Below are 22424 nucleotides of genomic sequence, written 5' to 3' on the forward strand. Positions count from 1 at the left end.
ATACGATTACAATTTTTAATTATCACAGATTATTGTTTATTTTTCCCATATTGTTCTTATTCATGAGATTTATTCTTCCTGAATTTATTTTAGCCATCTCCAAAAGTCAAGCTTGATTCATTTGATGGGTAAATCATCTCATTTTAATAATAATAATTAGAAGGAAGGATGGATTTCCAGTAGTTACCCGATAAATGTAGCTGTATTAGAGTTTTCTGGTTTTCTTATAACTTTTACCTCTGTCTGTGGGCTTCTGCTATATCTAGCATATAGGGGTTAATGATCATTTTAAGTTTAACTAAAAACCATTGTCAATTGCAGGAAGTGATCAGTGGTCAGGAATATAATGAAAAGTCAGATATATGGTCTCTTGGATGTCTCATTTATGAGCTTTGTGCTTTGCATACACCTTTTGAAGCAACAACTCATAGGCAGCTTGCTGATAAAATCAAGGAAGCAAGGTTTGTGTGAATTGTATTTTTTAAGAGTCATTTTGTATTCAAAGCCCTTACATGTTTCAACCCAAATCTTTATGATGCAGTAAACTGTTGGGAGGTTTGCTGAAGCTATCTTCCTTACTTCTGCATGAGTCTAGAATGAATGAACTTCCAGGGGAGGGAAAGGACCTTCCAATTTGAATCATAGGGACTACCTCCCTCTGAGAAATGACTTTATTTTAAAGGATGAAAGTTTATTTTAGTGTAATTTAAATTTTTCTCTATACAAACCTGAGTCTTTCAAGTCAAAATTCCTCACGTAATCACCTACCTTAATCTTTAAGCTGGTCTGAAGGGGCTTTACCCTCTGTAACTACCTTGTTAATGATTCCACGGCCATCCCAGATTGCGCCAAATTATATATTTTAAAAGACTTTGGTTTGTTTAGTCAGGTAAATACATATTACTTTTAAATTTTTTTATTTTCAGGTGTTGTTGACAGCATTTGAATTGTACCAATTTACATTCACAGCTTTGATTTATATTTATTGTCGTCTGGATAGTCTGCGTTGGGAGTCATGAAAGCATGGAATATGATAGGATGAATGAATGATTTGTAATTATCTGGCATCATAACATCAATGGTCATTGATGCCGATTTAAGTATGCCTAATTAATAGTTAATAACTTTAAGATAAAAAATAAAATAAAAACAGAAATTAATAAATAACTTAACATGAAACTTTTAAAATTTAATATATTTGAAAATGAGTAATAAGGCCAGCTTCCAATATGAACTTAAAAATGCCACTGGCATCATAAAAATGTCCCCTCCAAGAATCTTGGTAAGGATGTACCTAACATCCTCATCACGAGCTTCAGACAGGAATTGTTTCCTGATAACCACAAGATTGGGACATTCATTAAGTAAAGGCCTCATTGACAGTGGAACGAAACAATCATCACAAAATTCCTGACGCCTGCCAGTCATCAAGAACTCGTGAGTCAAACGTGTGTGGCCAATTCTAAGGTGACAGAGGACAGTCTCCCACCTTCTTGGCATATTTTCATGCTTCTATGGATGTATAGAATATGTATTTCCTTCATCTTGTTCTGATCAACAGAACTCCATTAGTGTTCCCAAACATCACCAAGAAGCTTTTTAATGTCAGGCAAAAGTCATTACTTGGAGTTCTTCATATTTGGCCCTTAAACCCTGACAATTCCATTGCAAAAGGGAGGAAAAAACTATTGTTTACTTTTTGGAAGAACTTTTGGATGAAGAAGATATCTTCCAGCAAGTAATTTGTCTGCTGCCTCTTTTGCTAATTTATATGCCGCTTCATTACTAGGCATACCCACATGAGCCACTCTAGAATTTTTAAAACTAGACGGTTGGTTGGATTAAAAACCGTCGGTGCCTGCAACACACTTTTTGAATCACTAAAAGTAGTAAAATTTTCCTCTTTCATTACTGCTATTTTGTCAATAGCAGTCAGGATACTATACAGCTCTGCTGTAAAGACAGAAGATGTTAAAACAATTGCATGGAATATGATAGGAATTTTTTGTCCAAAGCTTATGCAGTCTAACATACTGTTGTTTATTCTTCTGTCATTTTACTGGCCTTTCTGTAGGTGAGAAGACAATAGAATTCAGATTTTATATGATGTAAAAAAACTGAGTCTGAAACCCCAATCTGTTCCCAAATCCAGTTCCACCTACAGTATATTCATAGCATCTATATGAAGTACACACCCTTTTCAAATTTTGTACCATTTTGTGTTAGGTGTATTTCCTTGCAATTTATCTTTTACTTTTGTCATTGTCAATCTATTATATAAGTTTGTTTTGTTTTCTTTACCTTTATACTGTAGTTTCCTTATATATTTGTAATTGAGCCCTAAACTCTTACATTTGTTGTTAAAGTTTGGTGCTTTGATATCTAGGATATTTTGTTCTTTCACCTTTTTATTTTTTTTTCTATATTGTTACTTGTTCCTAAATGATTAATATCCATCATCCTTTATTATAAGAGGGTTGAGAAAGATCATGTTTTTTCTTAAAATAAAAAAAAATAGATTTACATATACATATACCAAGTCACGTCACCCAATTTTGGGGGGTAGCCGACATCAAACAAATGAAGAAAAAGGGGACCTTTCCTCTCTACATTCCTCCCAGCCTGACAAGGGACTCAACCGAGTTCGGCTGGTACTGCTAGGGTGCCACAGCCCACCCTCCCCCGTTCTCCACCACAGATAAAGCTTCGTAACTTTGAATCCCCTACTGCTGCTACCTCCGTGGTCATCCAAGGCGACCAGAGGAAGCAGCAAGGCCTACCGGAACTGTCACAATCGCTCGCCATTCATTCCTATTTCTAGCACACACTCTTGCCTCTCTCACATCTATCCTCCTATCACCCAGAGCTTTCTTCACTCCATCCATCCACCCAAACCTTGGCCTTCCTCTTGTACTTCTCCCATCAACTCTTGCATTCATCACCTTTTATAGCAGACAGCCATTTTCCATTCTCTCAACATGGCCAAAGCATCTCAACACATTCATATCCACTCTAGCTGCTAACTCATTTCTTACACCCGTTCTCACCCTACTTATTTGTTCCTATCCCTATCTACTCGAGTTACACCAGCCATACTCCTCAGACACTTCTCAAACACATTCAATTTCTGTCTCTCCATCCCTTTCATTCCCCACAACTCTGATCCATACATCACAGTTAGTACAATGACTTCCTCATACAGAACTCTCTTTATATTCATGCCCAACCCTCTATTCTTCACCACTCCCTTCACTGCCCCCAACACTTTGCATCCTTCATTCACTCTGACATACATCTGCTTCCACTCCACCATTTGCTGCAACAACAGACCCTAAGTACTTGAACTGATCCACCTCCTCAAGTAACTCTTCCTTCAACATGACATTCAACCTCGCACCACCTTCCCTTCTCCTACATCTCACAACCTTACTCTTACCCACATTAACTCTCAACTTCCTTCTCTCACATACCCTTCCAAATTCTGTCACTAATCGGCCAAGCTTCTCTTCCGAGTCTACAACCAGTACAGTATCATCCGCAAACAACAACTGATTTACCTCCCATTCATGATCAGTCTCGTTTACTAGTTTCAATCCTCGTCCAAGCACTAGAGCATTCTCCTTTCTCACCACTCCATCAACATACAAGTTGAACAACCATGGCAACATCACACACCCCTGTCTCAGCCCCACTCTCACCAGAAACCAATCGCTCACTTCATTTCCTATCCTAACACACGCTTTACTACTTTAGTAGAAACTTATCACTGCTTGCAACAACCTTCCACCAATTCCATATAACCTTATCACATTCCACATCGCTTCCCTGTTAACTCTATCATATGCTTTCTCCAGATCCGTAAACGCAACATACACCTCCTTACCTTTTGATAGATATTTCTTGCATATATGCCTCACAGTAAAAATGTGATTAATTCATCCCCTATCTCTTCTAAAACCACCCTGTACTTCTAAGATTGCATTCTCTGTTTTATCCTTAATCCTATTAATCAGTACTCTACCATCCACTTTTCCAACCATACTTGACTAACTAATACTCCTTGAATTACAACACTCGTGCACATCTCCTTTACCCTTATATAGTGGTACAATACCTGCACAAACCCAATCTACTGGTACCATTGACAATACGAAACACACATTAAACAATCTCACCAACCATTGAAGTACCGTCACATTCCCTTCCTTCAACATCTCCGCTCTTACACCATCCATACCAGGTGCTTTTCCTACTCTTGTTTCATCTAGTGCTCTCCTCACTTCCTCTCTTTTAATCTCTCTCTCATTCTCATCTCCCATCACTGGCACCTCAACACCTGCAACAGCAATTATATCTGCCTCCCTATTGTCCTCAACTTTCGGTAAACTTCCAAAATATTCCGCCCACCTTTTCCTTGCCTCCTCTCCTTTTAACAACCTTCCATTTCCATCTTTCACTGTCTCTTCAATCCTTGAACAGCCTTCCTTACTCTCTTCACTACTTTCCAAAAATACTTCCTATTCTCTTCATATGAATGACCCAATCCCTGGCCCCACCTCAGGTCAGCCGCCCTCTTTGCCTCCGTTACCTTGCGGTTTACTTCCACATTTTTCTCTCTACAGTATATCTTTCATACTTCTCTACACTATTACTCTGCAGCCATTCTTCAAATGCCCTCTTTTTCTCTTCCACTTTTACCTTCACTCCTTCATTCCACCATTCACTACCCTTCCTCATGCTGCCTCCAACAAACTTCTTGCCACACACATCACTGGCAATCCCAACAAAATTTTCTTTTACTAACTTCCACTCCTCTAAATTTCCAGTTTCTCTTAATTTCACTCTGTCATATGCCATTTTCAACCCCTCTTGATATTCCCATTTTACCTCCAGTTTTATTAACTCTTCAACCCTCACTAGCTCCCTTTTACATCCCCCCCACTATTTCCCCACTCTTTTCTTACAACTAATTTTCCTTCCACCAAAAAAAGATCAGACATACCATTAACCATACCCCTAAACACGTGCATGTCTTTCAATCTTCCAAACATTCTTTTAGTCAGCAACACATAATCCATTAATGCCCTTTCTACCACTCTTCCATTTGCCACTCTTACTCACGTATACTTGTTTTTATCTTTCTTCCTGAAAAAGCTAGAACTTATTACCATCTCTTGCTCAACACATGCATCTACCAGTCTCTCACCACTCTCATTTTCATATGGTACGCCATACTTTCCAATGCCTCCTTCTACCTCTCCAGCACCCACTCTAGCATTTAAGTCACCCATGACAACTACATAATTCCTTCTACCCAGTCCTTCTACACACCTAGTTAATTAATTCCAAAACTCATTCTGCTTTTCTTCACTTTAATCACAACCTGGCGCATACGCACTAACAAAAGCCCAACATTCCCTACCCAACCTAACCCTTACCCACATTAACCTAGATGATATCTCCTTCCATTCCACTACTTTACCTGTCATCCATTCACTCAGCAATAAAGCCACACCCTCTCTTGCCCTTCCCCTTTCAATCCTACACACTCTACCAGTCACTTTACCAAGCATCACTTCACTCTTCCCTTTTATCTTTGTCTCACACAAAGCCAATATATCCATCCCTCTATTCCTAAACATACTTCCAATCTCACATCTTTTACTCTCTATTGTACTACATCCACGCACATTCAGACACCCCAAAACTAGAGTGCGGGGAGCAGTCACTCTCCCTCCAGCTCCACCTCTTCGATGTCTCACAGGAGTATATAATACAGGAGAGGGGATTCCCAGCCACCTCGTCCCGTCCCTTTTAGTCGCCTCTTACGACATGCAGGGATACGTTGGCGCTATTCTAATGGTTGTTATGCCGCCACGTGGTGTCAGGTTATGGGCTTTTACTAATTGGGTCTTAACTGCAAAGCCAACACCCTGGGAATGGTGGTCTTCCAGATTTTTCTCTTTCCAATTGAAAGTATATCCTGACCCAACTTCTGTGGTTTGCCCTTTGCCAGGTATTCTAGTCTCGCTGAAAGCAGCCACGACGACGTTGAATCTTGCAAATTCTCTCGAGTCTAAGGCTGTTCGTCTCTGAGGGCGAGGTCTCTTACTGGCATCCATAAGGCTGTGCACATTCTATGCACCTACTTTGAGGTACGATTTACAGGTATTTGATGACTTACGACAGAGATGAGGACCGAGAGACGCATCGTGAGTCGATTTCGTCATGTGTCGAACTAAAAAAGTGAAGTTTTCGTAGATTTATTATGATGCGTTCTGATTCGGCAATAATTTTGATCATATTTTATCGATATTTTCTTACTGTCTATCATTATTCCATTTTCTTGTTTCATAGAATATCATATGCTTTATTAATGAATTTTTGTATTCAATTTTTCAATTTTGGAAGCATTTTACCAATCGAGAAGTACTTAAAATTTTGTTTACCTTTAGTTTTGATCAGCTGATCTGAAATTGCTGCTACCTACCATATCAAAATATGGCGTACATACGTATGGCATACTTTTTTATATATATATATATAATTTCTTAACTAATTAGAAATATCTTCATGATGAATATTACATCAGCGCCAATATGTTACAGGATATCAGTCTCCATACAGTTTATCTTATCATTAGGTATAATGCCCCCTCTGAAGGTCCAGCACTTTGCTGGAGTAGAGGGGCTTGAGTGTCCCAATGATGGGCTGGGCAATGGCGGAGGGGTAGTTTATCCACCTTGGCAGGCTCAACCATACCGCTAAGGCCAGTTCTGAGAGACCAGACCAAGACTGGACCCCTATAGGCCTTCTCCTTTATTTTAAGATAGGCAAAGGCTAGGAGAAGGAAAACTCCAAAATCAAACCAAACAAGACCCCAACGGCGGAGCTTCCCAGCACCGGCGGAAGAGGGCAATGCCTGTCGGGCAGGCAACAAGGCGGGCCTTGACATAACAAGAACCCGGCAGCCCGATGCAACCAACATCGGAGAAGCCGCCTGTCTCATATGCCTTGAGCCGCGGTGAAAATGATGTGGGCCAAGTGTGTGTGCGTGGCCGTTGCAAAGCCACGACCACCCAAAACAATATACAGTACCTAGCTACTGGCATTCTGTCGTTTCCTCCACCCTTCTTCATCTCTTTCTCACCATCATCATCATCACCACCACCAGCAAGTCCTGAGGCGACAGCACTGTGGGTGAAGGGGGCAGGCCTGGATAGCTGGAAGCCCTTAGCCCACGACTGCACTCAGGCGGCGAGTCTAAGATTCAGTCGCTCTCTGGTGACGGTGCCGTGACACCAGAGTTCGGCAGCTGGACTCGTGACTGGGCTGGCCTATTGAGGACACCGCAGCCCACCCCACATGGGGAGGCCCCTAGAAAAGGTGGGGTAAACATCGGACACGGCAAACCCGTCTGGTCAGCTCACCGCGGCTGGCGGACATCCCACTAATGCGGTCGAAATAACAAGAAAAAAATATTAACCTTAGGCGCGTGGAACATCCGCACCCTTCAAGACGTGACGAACACCAACCGCCCGGAACGACGTACAGCCCTCGTCTGCAAGGAGCTAGCCCGCTTCAATGTTGATGTGGCGGCTCTTAGCGAGACCAGACTACCCGAAGAGGGCAACATCAGGGAAGCTGGAACAGGCTACACCATCTTCTGGAAAGGCAAGGCCCTAGAGGAGCCTCGCATCCACGGTGTCGGCTTCGCCATCCGTTCCCAGCTAGTGCAGCAGCACAACCTCGCTCCCAAGGCCATCAGTGAGCGCCTGATGACTGTCCGCATCCCCATCATGCGGGACAGACATCTCACCCTGATCTCTGTCTACGCCCCGACTATGACCTCAACCGATGATAACAAAGCTGCCTTCTACACCCAGCTCGACCGCACCATCTAGGCAGTGCCCGCCAATGACAAGCTCGTTGTGCTTGGCGACTTTAATGCCCGAGTAGGCAAAGACCATCGCCTGTGGGAGGGAATCATCGGCCGCCATGGCATTGGAAATTGCAACGCCAATGGCCAACTCCTACTGGGTCTGTGTGCAGAACACCAACTTGTGGTAACCAACACCATCTTCCAGTTACCAAAGCGACAAAAGACCACATGGAGACACCCACGGTCTAAACACTGGCACACCCTGGACTACGTCCTGACCAGAGCCAGAGACCGAGGAGACGTCCGCATCACCCGATCCATGCCCGGAGCGGACGACTGCTGGACGGACCACAGACTCCTCATCTTCCGACTCTCCGTGACGACCCTACGACCACCCAGAAGGGCACCTGACAGCGTACCACACCAACGCTTTGATTGTAGTAAGCTCCGCAACCCACAGGTGGCACAGAACTACAAGGAGGCCTGCGAACAATACCTCGCAGACCCTGTGGGTCAGGCCACTGTCGAGCACCACTGGACCACCCTCAGAAACGCCATGGCCCGTGCCGCGGAGGAAACACTAGGCTTCACCACCAAGAAACGGCAGGATTGGTTTGATGAGAATGATGCTACCATCTCTCTTCTCATTGAAACCAAACGACAAGCACGCCTGACTTTGGAAAACCAACCAACAGCAGCTAACAAATGTGCTCACAAGGTGGCTGAAGCTGGTTGCCAAAGAGGTATCCGTGAAGCCCAGAACACCTGGTGGCAAAGAAAAGCTGCAGAAATACAGAGTTTCGCTGACCAACGTGACCTGCGCAGCTTCTATGCAGCAACAAAAGAAATTTTCGGTCCCACACGGTCATCAGTGGGCAGCCTGAAGGACGCGGATGGGGCCACGACCATCACCGACAGCGAGGGCATCCTGGCCAGGTGGAGGTCTCACTTTGAGAACCTCCTCAATGACCAAGCAGACACCCCAGACGATCTCCTGCGAATGACCCCGCAGCATCCCGTCCGTCACTGGATGGCACTACCACCCTCCATCCATGACTTCAACAAGACCCTGCAGCGCATGAAGCCCGGCAAAGCCCCAGGGCCAGACAACATCCCGTTGGAGCTCCTCACTCACGGTGGCCCCGGCTTGAGGAACCGTTTGATGCTCCTTATACTGAAAATATGGGAGACCAAGACCCCCCCCAGTGACTTCCGCGATGCAAGCATCACTACCATCTTCAAGAAGGGAGACAGGGAGAACTGTAACAACTACCGGGGAATATCACTACTAAGCATCGCGAGTAAGATTTTCGCTCGGATTCTCCTTGACCGCCTCCTTATTCTCGCAGAAGACGTCTTGCCAGAGTCCCAGTGCGGCTTTCGACCTTCCCGCGGGACCATAGACATGATCTTCTGTGCGCGACAACTACAAGAAAAGAGCCTCGAACAACAACAGCCCATAATGTTCATCTTCTGGGATTTGAAAAAGGCCTTCGACAAAGTACCTCGACCTGCCATGTGGGCTGTCCTCAAAAGATATGGCTGCCCACCCGATTTTGTCAAGCTGGTGCGTGCCCTCCATGACGGAATGGTTGGGAGAGTCTGCCACCAGAACTCTCTTTCAGACCCATTCCCCATCAGCGGCGGCCTGAAGCAGGGCTGTGTTCTGGCCCCGACGTGTTTCTCGCTATACACCGCAGCAATGCTCAACGAGATTCCCCCAGACACACCCTCAGTCGACCTACGTTTCCGCATGGATGGAGGCGCTTTCAACCTCGCTAGACTCCGCGCCAGAACCAAGACCACCTTGTGTGCAGTGCGAGAACTGCAGTATGCTGACGACAATGCCACCCCAGGTCAGACGGCAGAGGACCTGCAGTCGTTAGCTGATGCATACAACTCTGCCTACGAACGCTTTGGGATGCAAGTCAACTCAGACAAAACCAAGACCCTCGTCCAACATCCACCAGGACTGATGCTCCCCAACTTCAATACCACAGTGAATGAACAACCGTTAGAACAGGTGGACCAGTTCTCCTACCTAGGGAGCATCCTAACATCAGCTCCCACAAGCAAAAAGGACGTGGAGAACAGGATCAGGGCAGCCCACTCCGCCTTTGGCCGACTCAACCGCCGCGTATTTAACAACCATGCACTGACAATGACCACCAAAATAATGGTGTTCAGGGCAGTAGTCCTCTCCACGCTCCTGTATGCATGTGAAACATGGACGCTATATAGTAACGATCTTAAAAACCTAGAACGCTTCCAACAAATGAAACTGAGGCAGATCTTGAAAATCCCCTGGGAGAGCCACACCACCAACATTGAAGTCTTAGAACGTGCCTCGCTGTCCAGCGTGGAGGCCACCATCATCCACCACCGCCTCCGCTGGATAGGACACGTGCATAGGATGGAGCCATCTAGGCTCCCAAAGAAAATATTCTACGGAGAACTGACCCAGGGCACCAGACCACAAGGAGCCCCGAAAATGCGCTATAAAGATCAACTAAAGCGCACCCTGGCTCTAACTGACATCGATCCTTCCTCATGGGAAGAAAGAGCCAGGGACAGGAAAACCTGGAGGAGTACAGTACACCATGGCACCGTGGACTTCGAGGAGAGGAGGAGACAAAATGAGGAGGCTAGGAGGAGAAGAAGGAGAGAGCGATTAGAACAGCCCCGCCCACCACCTACCCTCCCTTGTGAACACTGTCCGCGACTCTTCCACCACAGACTAGGACTTAACAGCCACATCAGGCATAAGCACCCACCCCATAGATAGGAGGCTGATGGCTAACGACAGAACCCAATACTCGGACACGAGTGGGCGCCGACGACGAGGTATAATGCTAAATAGTTGTAGATCTTTCTCTGTGCGTGTGTGCTCACAATCGCGTACGGGTAGTTCATTTTTAAAGCTTCATACAGTGCTGTATTCAATTTTTAGTTCAATATTAAGCCTTCATATTTCATTAAACATTATTGTTTAATTATGGTTTAATAAAGCACGTTTATATTTTTATTTTTCAATTTTTTGATCATAGCGATAATCAACAAATACTTTTGATTTACTTTCGGTTGGCATCAGCTGATCTCAATGTCATGCTGCCGTATTACGATTATGCGCACATATAGTACGAATAACACTAATTTATATAATTTAATTGACATTTAAAATCTCTTCATAGTGAATATTACAACAGCGCCAATATGTTATTGGGTATCACATTTTCCTTACAGTTTGTTTATAGACCTTATTATTAGTTATAAAAGGAATACGCACCTCTCTCTCTCTCTCTCTCTCTGTATTTTGATTTTTAATTCAGTTAAATCTTCATATTTCGTTGAAAATCATTAAAAAATTCTTGATATCATTATTCGATATTTCGATTATGGGAATAGTAACGAATCAGAAGGAAATCACTTGATTTGCCTTTCGCCTTCTGCCAGAAATATGATGTTATCAGACTTTTTTTTTTTCTTAAATTTACGGTAAGTTGTACTAATTTCATAACTAATGATATAGACCACTAAAATACTTTATTTCGTTAGTTGGTGTTTCGATGATGGGAATGCTGTAATAAGATTACTCGGTAACACGATGAAAGGAAATCATTCGGTTTGTCAGTGTGCTTCCACCAGATACATGAGGTCACAAGACACGTGACATAAACTCTACGAAGAATGACTTACAAAATATGTAAATTCGTTTTCTTTTTTCTTGCAAGAAATGAAAAGAAAATACTAACTTACCAAGCAAAATATTTCATTTTTGTAATGTAAAAGGAAATATATTATTTTCAAGAAAATATTTGCCCTAGTAGTATACTTTCTTTAGATAAATATTGATCAATTATCAGAGATTAAATATAACTAGCGTACAGTCAAATTTACGCTACCTAGTACTCATGACAACCGATACAGACCCACAAAATACTTTGTATCGTTACTTAATGTTTCAATAATGGGAATACTAATACTAATCGTTACCTTATTGGAAGGAAATCATTGTTTTGCTTGGTCGCTTTCCGCTGGTGATATGACGTCACCAGACACATAACATGAACTCGACAGATATTAAAACTTTTCTTAAATGTATTTTTTACTGAAAATAGATACTGTATATTAAAAATAGAAGGAAATAATGATTTACCAAGATAAATCAGTTTATTTTAAACTAAAATAGATTATTTTCAAGGAAATATTTGTCCTGTTTCCGAGAGTTGTGACGTCATTACCCTGAAAAAAATTGTTGTAAAGTCGAATTGTCATAAGTCGCATAGGTCATCGAGCACTTCCTGTATTACAATCACTCCTTCTTTCATGACTGCATATACGGTGCGTCATTGGGTGCAGCTGCCCAGTGACTGGGATGGTGTGACCACCGATGTTTAGCTCACCTTTTATAGGGCATTCCCCAGTTGGGGTGAGCAGCAGTTTTCCTGAAAAGGCCTGCTCAGTCACAGGTGCAGGACAGAGTTCCTGTGTGGTCACAGTCACAGGGAAAGCAGCCATCACATGCCCGCCTCCGGTGTGCAAGTCTGGGCTAAGAATTTGCAGCTACACCAAGCCTACTCCTACCACCCTTATCCCATTGCCACTAGTCTTTATAAGTAGGATTAGTAGGAGGGGAAGAGAAAGTAAATAAGGAGGGAATTAGAAAGACATTAGTAAGACTGAAAAGGCTGTTGGCGTGACTGTTTAGGGTGGACAACACTGCCAGAGTGATGCCCACACACACTGGCTCCACACCTTGCTCCTGTGGCACACGGGTGTGACGTGCACGACCATGGTATGGAGTTGCATCGGTCTGCTGATAATCTAGTTCTCTAGATCTCGCCTTGCAGCCAGACCGACTGGCATGGTTTTATTTCAGAGTTTTCCTTCTCCTAGCTTTTACCTAAAGAGGCATACCCCATGAGGCAGCAGAGGGGGTCTGATTATACCATCAGACACTCGGTCGCTTGCATGCATTCTGTAATGAACAGGAGGGACCACGAGAAGGTAGCATGCAAGTAGTTAGGAGAGGCTTTAGGAAGGTTAAGACTAGCTTAGCCTATGGCATGTGCACCCCAATCACCCCCCTACAAGTTATAGTACTACAGTAGTTGAAATACAGAGAAAGACAAAAGAAACTGCAATCAAACAAAGTACATTACAAATATGCATGGTATCTAGTTTTGGAAGTTTTCTCTTTTCTAAGGCAAATAAAATCTGACAGTACAGTCGCTCCCCTACTTACGAACATTCGAGTTACGAACAACGGTACATACGAACATGTCTGCGCGTATGTCGAAAAATGTTCGGAAAGAGATGCTGTAAGTTAGATTTTGTATTGCGCGCCTTTTTCCGAGTTGTCCTTCTTTCCGCCGCTAATACTGACGCTTGGCGCTGTGAGAGCTCACCCAGCATCCACCTTCCTCTGCCCAGTTCGTTGCAGTGCGTAAGTGCGTGAATGTATCTCCAGTGCGCAAAGAACTTTTTTCATTTTTATCATTAAATATCTCGTGCATCCATTATTCAATATGGTTGGTGAAAAGCGAAAGGCTTCTAGTGAGAGTGGTAGTGCAAAGAAGAGGCAAGCCATTTCATTTGAAACGAAAGTGGCAATAATAAAGAAAGCTTGATACGGGTGAGAAAATGGTGAGCGTTGCACGGGCATACAACTTGAATCGTTCGACCGTCGGTACCATTTATAAACAGAAAGATTGTATAATGGAACACGTGAAAGGTGCAGTGCCGATGTAATCGACGATCATTAGCAAAAAAAGAGGGAAAATCATAGAAGAGATGGAGGAACTTCTCACCATTTGGCTCGAGGATCAGCAGCAGCGGCATATTCCTCTGAGCCTTATGCTTATTCAGGAGAAGGCCAAATCTATCTTTGAGGATGTCAAGGCTAAGGCTGGGGAAAGCGCTGCCGAAGAAACGTTTTCTGCCAGCCACGGGTGGTTTTCCTGTTTCAAGAAGAGGGCTAATCTCCACCATGTGTCCGTGTCCGGAGAGGCAGCATCTGCGGACAAAGAGGCTGCCGAGCGATTCCCCCAAGTGTTGAAGGAGATCATTGAGGAGGGTGGCTATTCGGCTAAGCAGATCTTCAATGTCGACGAAACGGGTCTTTTTTGGAAGAAAATGCCAGAGAAGACCTACATTAGCCGTGAGGAGAAGACGATGCCCGGATATAAAGCGGCTAAAGACCGCCTAACCTTAATGCTTGGGGCGAATGCTGAAGGGAGCTACAAGCTGAAGCTGCTGCTAGTTTACCGGGCAGCTAACCCTCGAGCCCTGAAGAACGTGACGAAAAGCTCTCTCCCCGTTATATGGATGTCAAACCTGAAGGCATGGGTGACACTCGCTGTATTTGAGGACTGGTTCTTCCACCATTTCATCCCAGAAGTGAAGTTGTATTGCCGGGAAAATGGAATTCCATTCAAGATCCTGCTGGTGCTGGACAATGCCCCTGGCTACCCCCCGCACTTGGATGATTTTCATCCTGATGTCAAAGTTGTGTACCTGCCGCCAAATACAACTTCACTTCTGCAGCCGATGGACCAGGGCGTTATCGCCAATTTCAAGAAATATTACACCCGACGGACGTACAGGATGGCCTTGAAAGTAGTGGATTCTGACCCTGAGATGACCTTACTGAGCTACTGGAAGTCGTATAACATCTTTAACTGCGTAAAAAACATTGATGCATCATGGCGTGAGGTTACCGAGGTCAACCTCAACGCCGTGTGGAGGCTTCTATGCCCTCAGTTCGTCAACGACTTCCGTGGCTTTGATCAGGAGGGCATCAATAAAGAAATTCTCAGCACTCTTGTCGGCCTAAGTGACAAACTCGAGCTTGACCTGCAGGAGGAGGACTTCGAGGAATTGCTTGAGTCCCATGGGGAGGAATTGAGTAACCAAGACCTCATGGAGTTGGAGGCTCAGCAACGTGTCGAGGAGGAGGAGGAGGAGGAGGAAGAAACGCCTGTCCCCATGAAGAAATTCGAGACGAAACTCTTGGCCGAGGGGTTTTCGCTCTTAGATAAACCATCGCACTCTTCGAGCAGCAAGACCCAAATATTGAACGTTGCACAAAGGTTGCAAATCAATTGAATGATGCCATACAGTGCTACCGCATCATTTATGATGAAAAAAAGAAGAAAACTGTGCAATCGTCGTTAGATCGCTTCTTTCGGCCAGTTTCTAGTAAATCCTCCAAGGAAGATAATCATCAACCCTCATCTTCTTCTCCTCGACCCTCAACTTCTTCCTACATTGAAGTTACGGAGGAGGAAGTAACTTTTGAAGCCCATTCCAGCGACGACGAAGACCCTCTCATGATATAAAATCCTCCTCTTCCTCCTCCTCTTCCTCCTCCTCCTCCTCCATCATCTCCTTAAGCATCGAGTACATCTTCCAAAAGTAAGTTAAACTTCATTTTATTTATCTTATTACGTACATGTACATACTGTGTGTGTGTGTCTCTCTCTCTCTCTCTCTCTCTCTCTCTCTCTCTCTCTCTCTCTCTCTCTCTCTCTCTCTCTCTCTCTCTCTCTCTCTCTAACATACGTAGTACAGTACTGTACGTATTCTCTCCATTTTATTAAATGTTTTTTTCAGTACAAACCAATACAGGTTACTTATACAAGCCTTAAACATACTTATATAAACCTTCAATATACTTATATAGGCCTTAAACATAAATTATAATACAAAATATAGCACTGAAGCAACTTACGAACGAATTCACCTTACGAACGATCGTTCGGAACGTAACTCGTTCGTAAGTTGGGGAGCGTCTGTATACTGTATTTCATTTTGATTAAAGTAATGATATTTTTCTGATATAAATTATTTAAATAACTTGATTTAAATAATTATATTTAAATAAAACCAACTTTGTTTATTGTTACTGTGCTAGTTGATAAAACCACCCAGTTTCCATAACTCATATAATCTAAAGTTTATGAATGTCTTATGGGATCTCGTCCAAATAGGTTTGCTGAAGGCAATCATCTGTTCCTTAGTTTGCAATTTGACTTTCATAAGAGCCTTGGAGCATGTGATGCCGCCCTTACAATCTCCAATGCTGTACAGAAATTCCTTGAGTATGGTCAGGAAGTTCATATGATTGGCCTTGATTTTAGGGCTGCCTTTTACCATCTAAATCATTAGGCCCTCATTTTCAAACTCAAACAGTTGGGAGTGGGTAGGTCTTTTCTCAGCATAATTATTGAACTTTTAAGTAATAGATTGCAGAGTTGTTCTTGATGAGCACCATAGAGAGTATAGAAATGTGATATCTGGTGTTCCTATGGTAGTGTTCTTGGCCCATCAATTTTCATGCTAATATACACATGACATGTGGTTTGGCCTAGAAAACGAGCGCATTGCATATGCAGATGATGCTACTCTTTGCGTCAATTCCATCCTTTGAATGTAGATCTGCGGTTGCTGAATCCCTTAACCTTGGACAGGTTAAACTTCTAAATTGAAAGTGTAACCGGTGATGGGGTAGCGTATATGCAACCTCTTGTTTCTAATTCACTTATTTTGGGGAATTATTTTTTCTTTAGGATCTTTTTTCTACATTGACTTCAAGATTCTACAACTGGGTTATACTCAATAAAAAGGCCAAAAATAACTTACTGATTTTTTATTAACTGATACATGAAAACTTTGTTACCTTTTCATACATCAACACTCTGGGGGCCCTTTGGGCATTGTACCTTTTTTAATGGAAATACCTTAATGGCAGTTTGAGTATTCTGAGATATCTCAAGTAAAAAAATGAGTCACCTAGGTTGAAAACTGTACCATTTGAGCGCTAAAGTATATCTTACTGTCTGGACACAACTGTAAGGACTTGAATATTTGCATGCCGACCACGAATATTGCAATGCAGTAGACGACACTGACGGAGCCATTGGACGTACTGGTTCCGGATTTTGCTCAATGTCTCCTGACATGATAAGAATTGATGGCAATAAAAAAGATGAATCAGTTTTAAAAACTAAATTAACAATAATGATAACAAAAACAATATGTACCGAAATATAAATAAAGTGATTGATAAAACCAATAGACAATAGATAGAAAGTCAGAAAAAACTGGCCAACATGGGAGAACCAATAGACCATGCAAGGTTAAATTCCCTCCAGGATAGCCACTTCAGCTGAAGCGAGGGCAGTAAGGATGATTTTGAATAGATAAAGAAACATAAGAAAAAGACAGCCTCCTGATAAATCACCAGGCATCCATTAAGCTTGGCCAACACACCATTTAAAAAAACAAGCGAAAAGAAAAAATAAGATAGAAGAGTGTGGCTGGTGGACCCTCAGGCAAGAGAGTATATTTCAGGGAAGCTGGAACGGGCATTGAAAACCTAATGAGGTGGTTATAACTGTCGGTTTGTGGCGGGTAATACCCGCCCACCTGTCAGAAGGCTAGACATTTACTTTTGACTTTGGTTGCAAGCAGTAAACATGTACTGCTGCATCTCAAATTTAGTTGATTATAATTTTCTATATCTTTGCAGTTTAATTAGAGAAGTGCTTAGACATGCATTTGTGTCGGGGTAAACCTAGTAAGATGTGTGTCAGGATTATGTCAAAACCTGCTATTGATATGAACATGTGTATTTATAACATCTGTTTGTTCCGTAACTGACATACAAACCACGCTATTTAATAGGGGTTATTACTTTCGGCGTAGCTTAAATAACGAGCCATTAGAATTTTAACGGGGGGTAGGGAGGGTAGCTTGCTCCCCCCCCCACACACACACACACGTGCTTGAGCTCACTTTGCTCTCGGCTCGGGTGGTAGTTGGACGTGTCTGCTCTCACCCTTGCCTCTCTGACAGCCATTAATGCCTTTTTGCTTTCTCTTCTACAGGTGTGTTTGTGAAGTTGGCCTCGGCTATTATGCGCAAGTGTCCTGGATTACCCGACCGCCATTGTGGTACGTTTATGTCAGCGGTCGTCGAGATGGACCCTCACACCCTTTGTCTGTAGGGGCCAACGGTGTGATAGAACTAATAAGTGTGTTGAGTGTAGGGAGTGGTCTACCTCCCAGTGGGAGAGGTTTTCTCGGCTACGGAAGAGGAAGTCCAGGCGGGATATTTCTCCGAAGGTTTCTTTGAAAGGAGAAAATCCCAAGGACTTCTTCCGGTGCCCAAACCTCCTCCGAAGCTCCCGCTTGATTGGTTTCTTCCGGGAGACCGTCGAGGGATAGCGTAGGCCATAGTTCTGTTTCCCGACCTCGGGGTTCAGGAGAGGGCGTTGCCTCCCATAGCGAGGCAGCTCCTCCTCCTCCCCCGGGGGAGGAATTAAATTCTAATGTAAACACTAATGATTTATTCCAGCTTTGGTCTTCCTTGGGGCTCGAGGGTTCGCCCTCCAAGGAAGCCTTGTTTGACATGATCCGGTTGGGTGCCGCTGTCAAGCAATCGCCGACTTTGGCAGAGGTTGATCCTCTGTCTATTGTTGACGTTGTGGTGGCAGAGGCTTCCGATGCAGTATCTTCGACCTCTGCAACTGCTCACCCTGCCGTAGCTGAAGGCTTAGTTTCTCTCTCTGCTCAACCTTCGAGGGAGGAACTAAGTCCAACAGTCTCTCCTGCCGGTGATTCTCCCCTTCGGGGGAGTTCACTCACAGAGACTCCTCTTCGCAGGACTGCTGATGGTCAGCTCGCTGACCCTACGGCCCCCAGAGGGCGCATACGGCATAAAGCTTGCCCTCTTCGCCGGAGAGGCCTTCCTTCACCTCACAAGGGTGTGAGGAGGCGCCTCTTCGGTTCGTCATCGCCGCAGTCCGCCGCAGAGGAACCTCGTCATCGTTCTTCGACTGTTCCTGCTACAACCTTGGACCTCTCTGCGGATCGTTCGTGATCCCCTTCGGTGGAAGGTCGTCCTTATAAAGGACACGCCGACCTTCCACCCGTCAGACCTGCTGACCTGCCGTCGCCGTTCCTGGCTGCTGTTGTGCTGTGGGTGCCTACCCATCCTGTTTTTGTGAAACGGGCAACGGTCCCTTCGGGGCAACAAGGGCGTATGCACAAATTGGCGCAAACGTCCCTTACGTGCCAGCTTTCACCTGCGCGCCAGCGCGCACCTGGTGCCGACGATCCTGATAAAGCGCGCCAGCGCTCCCCTGATCGCCAGCACGTCACTGCGCGCCTTCAACCTTCTGCGCGACATTGTTCTTCTGCGCGCCAGCGCTCACCAACACGCCAGTGCTCTCCTGCGCACCAACGATCTCCTGCACGCCCACGATCTTCTGATCCGGGCGCAGTAGGGAAGTTTAATGCTTCCCCTGCTCGTCAGCGCTCACCAATACGCCAGCGCTCGCCAACGCGCCGTCGATCTTCACCTGCGCGCCATCCCTCGCCAGCACACATTCGCGCGCCACGCTCATCTCCCCAGCCTGATGTGCGCACACATGCGCGCCCGCGCGCAAGGGATGTGTCTCCTGCGCGCGCACCCAACGGTATCATCGCCCGCACGGGTTCTTCATCCTGATCCTCCGTGCCCGTGCGTGCGCGAGCTCGCAAAATACCTTCTGCACACCCTCTGGGGTCTCCGTCACGCGCTCCTACGCACCATCGCTCGCCTGCGTGCCAACATTCGCCCGCGCGTGCGTGCCATCAGTCTCCCATGCGCGACCCCGGGTATTCCCCATCGCGATCACCAACACCCTCCCACACGCGAGGCTGCAGGACAACGCGCGGCAAGGTTGCCATTCCCACATCCCCCCACCCCCGTAAGCGCAGAACAGTGTGCTCGCCAGCAGAAAGCTCCAGGGACATTTCTTCTCCGTCTTCTTTTCAGGCGAATCCCCCTTTGGTAACTCCTCCCAGGGATCGGTCGATCCCTTTTCCTTCAGAGGGAATATCTGACAGCGCAGCCAGCAGCCTTGGTTTGGGGCACTGATCAGAGCGGTCATGCAGGCGTTTAAGCCTGTTCTCTTTGACCTGGGCCACAAATCCTTTGCAGCTTCTATGCCCCTGAAGAGGAAAAGAGGAGTTTCAGACGTGGTAACTTCTCCGAGGGCAAAGCTGACTGCTCGTAAGAATTTGAGGCAGGCCTCCTCACCCCCCAGACTTTTTCTCCCTCCCCTTTGGATGAAGACTTCCCGTCCTCAGGGGAGTCACGTGAAGTGAGGCGTTCCCCCATCGCACCAATGAGGGAAACCCTACCTCGCGCTGGAAAGTCTTCTCGGGTAGGGGTGGAGAAGAGCCTACCCGTCATTGTTGGAGTCTTGCATCCCTCCCAGGAGGGAGTCGAAGGACTCCAAGACAGTACCAAAGTCTTCTTCAAGACTTAGACTGGAGCCAGCCAGTCATTCGGAGAACATCCGCAAGTCTCCCCAAGAGGAGCCTTTGGGGACAGGAGACTTCGCTGCTAGTCCTTCAGGAGGAGAGCTGCAGGAGTCAGAACATGCGTTCTGGCAGGTTCTGACCCTTATGAGGACTCTCAATGGGTTTGCTGACCCAGAGATTCCTCCTTGTGAGGGCAAAGACACGGTCTTGGACCGAGTGTTTGGGACTCAAAAACCCTCGAAGGCCAGTGGGGCTTTTCCCTGGTCTCAAGGGGTTAAGAATGCCAGGGACAAGATCAAAGTCCAGCTCGCTGAGCTTGCCTCCTCCAGCCGAACCAGCGCCGGCAACAAGCTCCTCCCACCTCCTCGTGTACAGCAGAGGAGGTACTTTGAGATCGTAGAGGAGCCTTGTTTAGCTCTTCCCCTTCACCATTCGTTGGAAGAGCTTACCAGGGGAGTCCCTCTTGAGAGAAACTCCAACCGGCAGGTCTCATTCTCGGCAACGGAGATCCTTAGCCAGGAGAAGGTGGCGAAGTGTGCCATGCAGGCCACTTCGTGGCTGGGTGTCTGGCTAGGGACTTTAGGTATCCTGATACGTTCGGAGGATTTATCCAAAGAACGTACCAGGAAGGCTATAGAGACCTCTTTACTCTCAGGCACTCGCATGATCGAGTTTCTAGCCCACCAAGTCTCGAACTTGTGGGCTAACACCATTTTGAAACGTCGAGATGCGGTGTCTGAGAGGTTCCATCAAAAGGTCCCTAACACCAAGATCAGCAGGCTCAGACATTCTTCCGTGATGGGAACGAACCTGTTTGAGCCTAGGGACGTGGAGCAGGCCGCTGAGATGTGGAGGAAGTCCCACCAAGACTCCCTCCAGCATAAGGCTCTGACATCTAAGCCCTATAAACCTTCAGCACCTCAGCAGCCACGCCCTACCAAGGCCACGAAACCGGCAGCGGCAGCGAAGATGGTGGTGTCTAAGCCCTTTCCTGTCAAGGACAAGAAAGGCAAGAAGTCCTCCAGGGGAGGGAAGAATCCTAGAGGCAGCGGCCGAGGCCGCAAACGCTAGGATTGCGCAAACAGGTGGCAGCAACTCGGGGCCGATTCCTGGACGATTTCCGTAATCAGTCAGGGATATCGCGTCCCGTTCACAACATCTCTACCTCCCCTGACGACGAATCCAGTGTCGTTGAGCTCCCTTGCTATAGGATCAGCAAGGGGGCGAGCCCTTCGGGCAGAAGTCCAGACCATGTTGAAGAAGGGCGCTCTCAAGAGGTCCTCGACGGGTCTCCAGGCTTCTTCAGTCGACTCTTTCTTGTAAAGAAGGCGTCTGGAGGCTGGAGACCAGTCATCGACCTCTCGGCTCTGAACAAGTTTGTCAAGCAAACTCCGTTCAGCATGGAGACCGCAGACACGGTCAGACTTGCAGTGAGACCGCAAGACTTCATGTGTACACTGGATCTGAAGGATGCGTACTTCCAGATCCAAGTCCATCCGTTTTCAAGGAAGCACTTAAGATTCAGCCTAGACAACAATGTTTACCAGTTCAAGGTGCTGTGTTTCGGTCTTTCCACAGCACCACAGGTTTTCACCAGTGTTCACACTAATATTGTCGTGGGCACACAGGATCGGCATCCGTCTCCTCCGTTATCTGGACGACTGGCTGATCCTACCAGACTCAGAGTCATCCCTCTTCAACACCGAGACAAACTTATGGGAGTTTGCCAGGATCTGGGGATCTTGGTAAATCTCGAGAAGTCCTCTCTGCTTCCCACTCAAAGACTGTTATACCTAGGCATGATTATAGACACCAATCTCCACAAAGCCTTCCCATCAGACGACAGGATAGCAAGGCTGAGGAGGGTTGCAAGCCTTTTCCTCAGACGAGAAGAACTTCCAGCCCAATCGTGGTCACGTCTCCTCGGTCACCTCTCATCTTTGGCTCGTCTAGTTCCCAACGGTCGCCTCAGGATGAGATCCCTCCAGTGGCGACTCAAGTCCCGGTGGAATCAAGGTTATGATTCCCTGGACGTCATGATCCCTGTGGGACCTGCGGAACGGACGGACCTCCAGTGGTGGGTGACAGACGAGAACCTACGAAGAGGAGTGGATCTTCTTGTCCTCCCCCCGGATTTGATGCTGTTTTCGGACGCCTCAAAGAAAGGGTGGGGGGCCCACGTTCTGCACCACAGGACCTCAGGCTTGTGGTCAGAATCAGAAAAGTGC

At 45.8% G+C, this 22424-nt stretch overlaps 1 protein-coding gene across 3 annotated transcripts in view; it reads left to right on the plus strand.

Annotated features, from left to right (window-relative positions):
• Window positions 1-22424, plus strand: part of LOC137641491 (serine/threonine-protein kinase Nek2-like) — a 118457-nt gene that overhangs the window by 74757 nt on the left and 21276 nt on the right. For all 3 annotated transcript variants that reach the window (XM_068374111.1, XM_068374113.1, XM_068374112.1), the window contains exon 5: window positions 322-461. In XM_068374111.1, the coding sequence (XP_068230212.1) occupies window positions 322-461 (140 nt within the window). The remainder of the gene's footprint in view (window positions 1-321; window positions 462-22424) is intronic.

The sequence above is a fragment of the Palaemon carinicauda genome, chromosome 5, assembly GCF_036898095.1.
Source record: "Palaemon carinicauda isolate YSFRI2023 chromosome 5, ASM3689809v2, whole genome shotgun sequence".
NCBI lineage: Eukaryota > Metazoa > Arthropoda > Malacostraca > Decapoda > Palaemonidae > Palaemon > Palaemon carinicauda.